Below are 9,284 nucleotides of genomic sequence, written 5' to 3'. Positions count from 1 at the left end.
GTGCGTGCGACTGCGTTTGTTTTCATCTCTATATCCGACTCTGACATCATCGTTATAGGAGCTCCTGTGAATCTGAGCCGGTGCACTTCCCTTTAAGAGGCGCTCAGTGTATTCACCGTTAACGGCAATGTCATTCCGTCGGTTCTTTAGCGACGCGGGGCTGTGGCGGTGGAGCCTGGTACAACATCCCGCCACAGCGTCGAATATAGTACACGGCAATGTGTTTTCTGTCGGCCAAACAGGGAGAGGAAACGAGGGGGCCGTCCAACGAGAGAAAGCCCATCCCTTTAAGAGCGAGTGGGACACGGCGGTGCGAGAAAAGGAGAGGAGGGGGAGAAGAAAGAAGAGGAATTAAAAAAGAAAAGGAAGAAAGAGACAGGGAGGGAGGAGGGAGAGAGCGAGCGATAAAAAAAGAAAGATGACATCCTCGCCATTGAAGCGCCGAGGTGGAGCGGTAGGCTGCGGCCCGGCGCAGACGCTCTCCGCCGGGGTCAGGGCTTGAACCAGACACCGAGGCTTCGATAGACACCCGGTCGGCCTATTGGGGAAATCGCGAAAATAGATTCATATATTAAAAAGCATGAACTGCTATTGTATCAAATGCGTTTGTTAACACTCCAATTATACTATTAAGATTGCGTGAATGCATCATTTATTTATATTGGATGTATATGTAGTATATCGTTAAAAATATATGTAATCACACAGAATTTTCTGGTTTGTTTATTTTTTTACGTTCTCTTTAGTGTCAAACGCCTCGTTTTGATTATTATGCTTTGACCGCTTCTAGTAAGAAAGCGGACTGAGAAGGAGATAGGCCGTTATTAGAGCTGGTTGCTTTCCTGGGCCTGGCCCTCGGCGACAACCCGGGTTTTTCTGTCCCTCTGAGACGCTTTGGAGAAGACTGTCGTGTCTGCGACTCTGAAGGCGGCTCTTTGCCCCGCTACCGTCGGTGTTTCGATCGGAGAATGCGAACGGTCTGTTCTCACATCTCGAACGGGACCGTTTAACGTTTGCTGACTCTTCATCTGCATCGCTCTGCTGCAAAATGGATGCTGCGTGGAGCAATTTCCTCTTCCAGGTAGGCTTTCATAATATTCACGCTCGACCTCTAACGTCTCCCGCTGTCGTGTGGTCTCTTGTATACGTAACTGTAAACCTAGACATTAGTAGCTGTTCCAAGCTCAAGGTGTAGGGACTTTTATTTACATTCGCTGCTCTCGGCCTTGTGCAGAATACTCCCACCCAAAACCAAGTGGAGGGCAGCCTCCAATCAGAGCTGATGTCGGTGCACGGAAGCTCCCAGAGCCCACCTCCGGAGCACATGACCCAGCCCCCCTCCACAGTGGACACCGCTGCGCTCAACGAAGACCCCCCGCCAGGTGAGACTTGGACCTACAGACTGACTGATCGAAACCCCCTCCATAGCCAATAAGCTAACTCCGCAGCCAATCATCTAGCAGTAAACCTTGACTGTGTCCCCTAAGAGTTGACCGGCACCATAAACGTAACATAACCTGGTTAGGGTTAATAGCCAATTTCTAAAATTCCGTGTGAACACCCGCACGCGCACCCAACCCGGTTAAAACTCCCGATACCCAAAACCTTTTTGCATGTAACCCGTCATGTGAATCGACCATAGACTGTACACTCAGCCGTGTCTAGCTGTGCATGTCTACGGCGGTGTGTGTCTCTGACTAACGGTGTAACTCTTGTCTCTCCCCGCTCTCTCTCCCTCTGTGCGCGTGCAGTGAAGGTGGCCCCGCGGCCGGCCCGGGCGTCCCACGTCTGCTCCATCTGCAACAAGCAGTTCAAGAACAACTACAACCTGCGGCGCCACCAGTCGGTGCACACCGGGGTACGCATGACCCACAGGCCCAAGGAGACCGCGGGTGGGGGGAGGTCCGAAAGGCAGACCGTCCCGCTCTCCCTCCTCCATCTATCCATGGTCCCCCCCCTCGCGTCCCAGCAGCCCCCTCTGGCCGGGCTGGACGGGGAGGGGGGGGTGGCCATGACCGCCGTAGTGGCTAGCGCTAACCCCCCCCACAATCTGGCTCCCGCCGCTGCCGCGGTCGTCATGGGGACGGGGGCGACAGGACAGGTGGGTGAGGGCCGTGTGGAGGGCGCCGGCGTAGGGTTGCGGCACGAGCGTCTCCCCCCCCCCCCCCCCCCCCCCCCCCAGAACATTGTTTCTTAAACTAACCGGTCTGTGGTCACTTCTATAGTCTACTTAGCCTGACCACTAGCCTAGCTCAGCAATTGCCAGGCTGTTCGCTAGCCACACAACAAAATAGCTCAGTGCTAGGCTAGCTAGCTCAGTAATAGCCTAGCTGGATGCTAGTTGTATTATGCCAGAACCTAGCTGGGTCATAGCCTCTCTATTCAAAAGCATAACTGGTTGCTAACATAACTGATGGCTAGCCTAGCTTGGCATAAGCCTAGCTTGGCATAAGCCTAGAGGGGCATCAGCCTAGCTGGGCATTAGCCTAGCTGGGCATTAGCCTAGCTGGGTTGTAGCCTAGCTGGGCTGTAGCCTAGCTAGGAAGGCCCACAATAACTGCTAATCATTTGAATAAAGACGTGACTAAGTAGAGGACAACCAGCTGGCCCCCCAGCGGCCTGTGTCTGGCCCCCGGCCCGTTTGAGAAACAGTGTACTAGAGACCCCTGCATGACCCCCCAGCACCAGGTCCAGGGAGGCTTAATGTACATGAACCCAATGATAATATCCTGATCCAGTGACTCCCTGTACAAACCGATACCGGTCTGTTTATAATTAACAGACTCTAACCTAATAACCTACAAGATCTGTTGTTAGTCCATGCTGCACCAAAATGACTAACTTCAATGATCCGTTTGATTTCAATCTTGGTTTTGAATATTGTTAATCATGTTTAGTTCAGTCCTATTCATACCCTAAACGGTGCCTGTGTGGTTTTGCATGTTTATTTGCGAAATAACGTTATGAATTGTACAGATTTAACTGGTTAAAGTATTTTGTTATGTCTTCCCCTGTGGGTCTCTGCCTGTCCGTCCGCCTCCCTCCCCGTCTGTCCGTCTGTCCGTCCACACCAGCGTCCCGCCAACCCCAGCCCGGTGAGGAAGAACCACGCGTGCGAGACGTGTGGGAAGGCGTTCCGGGACGTCTACCACCTGAACCGCCACCGTCTGTCCCACTCGGACGAGAAGCCGTACTCCTGTCCCATCTGCCAGCAGCGCTTCAAGAGGAAGGACCGCATGTCCCACCACGTCCGTTCCCACCAGGGGGGCGTGGAGAAGCCCTACATATGCCCCCACTGTGCCAAGGCCTTCTCCCGGTAGGAGCCCTCATCGCCTCCCGCATACCTGAAGCCCAGTAGTGCCAGACCAGGGCAGGATGATAGTATAGTAGGGCTTTGGCTCCGAACTTCGTTATTCGAATATAATTCGAATATCAAAAATCAATCAAAATTCAAACGAATATTAGTCAGCCCTTAATATTGGAACCTGTTATGGGCAGGCCAGGAGGGAGAGACGTCAGAGAACCCCACGCAGTCTATTCATAATATTGTAATGACCACGGAAGAGGCAGTGAATGAAGTATTGATTAGACAGCGATTTATTAGAAACCTAATAAACCGTTGGAACACGCAAGACCGGTAACCATAGCAACGCCGGTAAACAAACCTCGCAAAGCCCAATCCAGGTCTTACTGAAGGCAATTAATAGGCAAAATATTATTAATAAATATTCAAATATATTATAATATTAATAAACAAACAAACTTCAAATATGATTTTTGGGCAAAAGTCAGAGCCCTATAGTCTAGTGTACATGAGCCTTAGTATTAGTGTTGTAAACAGGTTTAAAGTGCCTCGGTAGTAGGAGAGTAGTATACAGGTTTATACTGACGGTAGCAGACGGGTTTTACACTGTTTGGGTAGTATTAGTATATTATATTAGTATATTGTGTTAGTATTAGTGTAGTACTGGGGGCATGATAGTCTCCAGAGGTCTGGTGGGAAGCAATTTTATGTCCCAGCCGAAAGACTCTGGGTCAATCCCTAGGTCAACACTCTAGGTAGCGCAGAGAGAGATGCCAGACTGCTGCCTGAATTCACTTAGTCGCATTAAAAATTAAAAATAAAGTACGGTATTATATAATGATAATCAACCTTTTATAGTGCATTATATAGTCTTTTGAGTAATGGTTTACCAGGTCAAATATAAAAATAAATATTATGGTTGCAGAAGAATGGAAGGCTGTTAGATGGGGGATGATTAGAAGCTCTGTACTTTGTGAATGGAGATCTCTTGTGACCGGCTCACTGTGTGCAGCGTGGGGAGGTATGCTGAATGAAGCCAGTCAAATCTGATCTCAATGTTGACTGATTCACTTCCGATCGTCGGTTCTAGTCCCCTGACTGTAGAAGCCCTTGGGGCCCTATAGAGTGGCGAAGTCACGCCCCTTCCGGTAGAGCTCATGGGACCTATGAGATCGAAAAATATGAATGGGTGTCAATGGAGAGAAAATAATTATTTTCTGGTCCCGGTCTTTATATGCCCTGGATTACACATATGTTGTTTGTGGATTTAAATGATAATTTTTCATGCAAAGAGTTCAACCGTTTATTGTGCAATTTTTCAGATAAAGGCTGTAGAGAAAACACAACGAGAAAGACTACACGGCTCGTATGTGACGTCACGCTCCCTGCGACTGGCGTGGAGATATGTGTCGAGAGCAGCGAAGAGCTGTAGTTCACAAAGCGGCATCACATAAAACCTAAAATTATCAATCTTCTTCACGAAAATTTTTAGTTTTCTTTGCATGAAAAATGATCATTCAAATCCACAAACAACATATGTGTAATCCAGGGCATATAAAGACTGGGACCAGAAAATAATAATTTTCTCTCCATTGACACCCATTCATATTTTTCGATCTCATAGGTCCCATGAGCTCTACCGGAAGAGGCCACTTCGCCACTCTATAGAGTTTAAAAGTCCTTCTTGCATGACCAATGAAATCAAGGCGGCTGTGTTTAAAGGTTCACATTTGACCTGAATAGATTGGCCTCTGTGTCGCTGTGCTGTTTGTGACTGTTGTGTTCTCTGACCTTCAACCTTTAGACCCGATCATCTGAACAGCCACGTCAGACAGGTCCACTCGTCTGAAAGGCCCTTCAAATGCACGGTAACTACCTCACTCTCCATCTCATGATGCTGTCTAACCCCAGTCTAACCCAAGTCCAACCCAAGTCTAACCCCAGTCTAACCCAAGCTACTTGGCTGTATCTTCAGATGTGCGAGTCTAGATCTTGGTCCCTCAGACTTGTGAGGTGTCTCGACTCTCTCTCTTGTCTCTAACAGACGTGCGAGTCGAGTTTCGCCACCAAGGACCGTTTGCGAGCTCACATGATCCGTCATGAGGAGAAGGTGCCGTGCCACATCTGCGGCAAGCTGCTGTCGGCTGCTTACATCACCGATCACATGAGGGTGCACAACCAATCACAGCACCACGCCTGCCACCTTTGCAACCGCAGTAAGTAGCGCAGCCCAGACAGAGTACTAACCGTGTTAAATCGATTTATAACAGATCTTATCTGACAAGGAAACTAAATTAAGAATATGACCTCCACTGCTCAGCTCCACCGGAGCCATCTCGCATCTGAACGCTCTTATATTCAGCAAGTAAACGCTGGCATAAAAATCAATGGAGAGTGCTCCGTCCAAACCGATCATAGCATCAACCCAGCCCCCTCTAAAATGATGACATCATTATTTGTACATTAAAAAACGATCAATGTACAACGAAACGTCTTGTGCAGCGGAGCACGCGTAGGGGCAGGTTGACCTGTCTCTGGGCGCCGGCCCCGGGTGGGGCAGGTCCTTGGTTCTGTGTGTTCCTCACCCTTCTCCCCCCCCCCCCCCAGGCTTCACCACGCTGACCTACCTGCGGGTCCACGCCCAGAAGCACCACGGCCAGGAGTGGAAGGAGAGCGGGGGGGCGCTGGGCTCCCCGGCCGCCGGCGGCGTGCTGGTCTGCCAGCTGTGCGGCATCCAGTGCAAGACCCCCACCCAGCTGCAGGGGCACATGGGCACCCACAGCGCCTCGCAGGGGGCCCCCAGCCCGGACCCCTCCGGTACGGCGGCCAGCGGCTCCGTCTCCCTCGGCAACATGGTGTCGGCGCCCGTGTACGTGAGCGGCGGCGGGGCGGACCTGCTGGTCACGGACTGCTCCAGCATCGCCGCCCCGCAGGCACACAGCTAACGACCCAGCTCCGGCAATGACCCCCCCCCCACCCCCTGGCCCCCGCCCCCCCGCGCCGGGACCTCTGACCACTGGAGCACCGCGACCCCTGAACCCGCCCAAACTGACCCTGGAGAACCCTGACCCCCCCGCCGTGGACGACCCCTGACCTCTGAGCTGACCCTTGGGGGTTATCGATGGTAAGACGGTGTGTTGGTGTACCGGGGGTCCTGGGGCAGGAACCCATCCCTGCTGCAGAGGTGTGTGTGTGTGTGTGTGTTAGTGTCGGAGTGTGTGTGCGTCTCAGGGGGTGTGTGTGTGTGTGTGTGTGTGTGTGTGTGTGTCAGGGGTTCCACTGTGCGACTCTGAAGTCAGGAGATAGAATCCTACTGGAGGTTCCTTCACACAAAAAAAAAAAACAGGAAAATGTCCGCTAAATATTTCTGAATGCTTTCAATCCTTAAATAGACTTTAATAGACCTGTACTGCGAGCATCTACTGTATGGCTGGAACCTGCTACACTAGGGAGATCTTATTCCCTACCAGCTCTTCCTCTTCCTCTCATGCAGTGTTTCTCAACCTAGGGTCCGGAACCCCAGGCCTGCCGCTCGGCTCAACTCAGACCTTCTGGGACGTGAGATTTATAATGACATTGTGAATATCAATGATAGAGAGAAGTATTTCATTAAAAAAAAGAAACTAAGTAGATGAAGTAGCGGCTGCCTGATGAATGATAGCCGGGAAAGGCTCAGTACTAAACGTCTCTGGATACGCTGCTCAGACTGTAGCCATTATTTCATGCTGCTTCTTGCTCCAGGAGATCGTTGGCTTAAAGGAAACCCAGCCCCCCCCCCCCACTGTTTGAGGTAGTCTCACATAAAATAAAAGCCTGCTGACTTATAGTAGACTCTTTTAATTTCATTAAGGCGTGCTGAGGCTTTTGCCTGGCACAAGCCAATCCCATTTGCCACAATCAGATTTGGGCTGGTGAAGCCAGAAAGTTGTATTTATTACTTGGTCACTCAAAACCCTTAGTTGGCCATAAGAGTCCATATTAACATTGAATCCTACAATGCAGTATTGGATTAAGATCTACCCATATTGCATTACTATGTCACCAACTACATCACTGTTTTTCTAAACAAAGTCGATCAAGGGTTTGATTTCCCTTTTTTTATTATTCAATTTTCCGTCCAAATGTTTCCTTTTCAACTGTGATAGACGCCAGCATCTAGACGAGAACGGCTCTAGAAATGTTTCTGTGTTTTTTTAATATTGATCCACGAAATCACAGAAACAATTAGGTCTAACTTAAAGGATTGCTGCGTGATAATGTACCTTGTTCCGAGAGATGGAAGCTAGTAAATGAAACTTGGAAAATGCTCACGAGGAGTACTTTGGGAAGCGTCTTTAATGTTTTCGCAAGAAAAACGCTGAGGCAGCATATGAAGACCATTAGGAAAACCTGAGATGATCCTCCCCAGCTAGTTCCTGTGTGTCTTCGGTGTACGACCGCTGAGTCACTAATATATTACCGGCAGCTCAGCTGTCGATGTGCTGACTTGGCGCATTGGGAGGGAGATGCAGATAAATCGAAGAAGTCTGCATTGCAAGATTTATTCCGATCAAAAGATTGGGGTTCCCGGCCGTAGGTAGAGAAGCACTGCTCTCTTTCAACCGTCTCTTACCGGAAAATAAACACAAATAACCTGTTAACTGATTTGTTGGGACATTAAAAGACTAGAAAACAAACAAAGGAGCTGGTTTAGGCCTTGGTCGATCCAGTCTTGGAATATTCTAGCAGGCTAACAGCCTATCCAGCATGTTAGCCTGCTAGCATATCAGCCTACAAATGTGTTGGCCCGCTTAGTTGTTAGCTTAATGAGCGCTGTGTGTCCGAAAGATTTTCAGAGGGGGGTTTGAAACCTTAAGTATCGTTCAAGGAGGTGTTTCTCTGGATTTAGCCAATCAGCGATGAGTTTGAAGATGTCTGTTTTTATAGATGGAAAACCATGGGATGTAATGTTATGTTTGCTGATGATGGTACTCACAAGGTTAGTCCAATCTACTTTAGGAGTGTGAGGCACCTTAAATTGGTAGTCAGTCAGAAAATGGAATATTGTTTTTCAAATTAAATGGTTTAAAGGTTTTATTTCTCCCTAGTTTTGGGCCTAAACATGTTGGAAAAAAAATCAGAAAAATATTTTCAGTATGAAAACTTGTGACTTGGCAGCACTACTTGCTCCTGAGAATCCACCTTTTGCATGAAATCCAGCCTAGTCATTGTGCATACAGCGGGGATGCTAAGCTAAAACAGTCACATCACTTAATCTGTTAACAGTTATTTTATAGAAGTCTTGTTGTTTTAATTGAACTTCACCATTGCATTGCCATTGATTTGATTGTAACTGTCCATTGCCATTGTTGTTTTTAACTCGTGTGTTCCAGTGGGGTGGGCTGCATTATGGATCAGTATGTACAGCGCAGCCTTTCAGACGCACCTCACCCCCTGACGCCCCGTTCCCTCCCCCCCCCCCCCGATACTCACCATCACCAGGGGTGCGTTGGGTTGTTTGGTCGCCGTGTCCCAGTTATTGGGACAGGGCTTAGAAAGTGTTTCATAAGAGTTTGATCATTTCACGTCTGTATGGTATCTTAAATTTAGTAGTTATTTAATTTCTCGAGATGTTATTCCTGTTGAGAAAAAACGGTAGTAATTTTAACATTCATTTTGGGGGATTTTTACATGACACTACTAAAATTTAATACCTCTACCTTTTAGGAACTTGTACAGCTAGCGATACATCTTAATGCCTTATCGTACTCAACTGCTTTTTAATTCTTTAATTCTCAAATATTTTAATTCTTAGTCATGGATTCATTAAGAATATTAAAGGGGTGTATTTATATTTATATTTTTATATTTCTCAACAGTATGCATGTCTATAAACAGTTCTTATGCTTACCACTCATAAATGTTATGTTATTTGTAGATGACGTAGGGAACATATTATTTTGTAATTTTGACAATTAAAATTAAAACGGTTAAAAATGTT

General features: G+C 48.1%; 1 protein-coding gene across 2 annotated transcripts; it reads left to right on the top strand.

Annotated features, from left to right (window-relative positions):
• Nucleotides 1-323: 323 nt before the first annotated feature.
• Nucleotides 324-9,284, top strand: mazb (MYC-associated zinc finger protein b (purine-binding transcription factor)). 2 transcript variants are annotated; one of them, XM_030339645.1, is made up of 7 exons: nucleotides 324-1,081; nucleotides 1,235-1,382; nucleotides 1,752-2,101; nucleotides 3,075-3,316; nucleotides 5,109-5,172; nucleotides 5,349-5,520; nucleotides 5,912-9,284. In XM_030339645.1, exons 1-7 carry the CDS (start codon nucleotides 1,049-1,051, stop codon nucleotides 6,247-6,249), a joined length of 1,347 nt encoding a protein of 448 aa, XP_030195505.1. In that variant the 5' UTR covers nucleotides 324-1,048; the 3' UTR covers nucleotides 6,250-9,284. The 2 variants fall into 2 exon arrangements, with proteins under 2 accessions (XP_030195505.1, XP_030195506.1); XM_030339646.1 differs by having other exon boundaries at nucleotides 327-1,081; nucleotides 1,752-1,858.

Source organism: Gadus morhua, chromosome 18 (genome assembly GCF_902167405.1).
Source record: "Gadus morhua chromosome 18, gadMor3.0, whole genome shotgun sequence".
Classification (NCBI taxonomy): domain Eukaryota; kingdom Metazoa; phylum Chordata; class Actinopteri; order Gadiformes; family Gadidae; genus Gadus; species Gadus morhua.
This window is presented reverse-complemented; position numbering and strand designations above follow the sequence as displayed.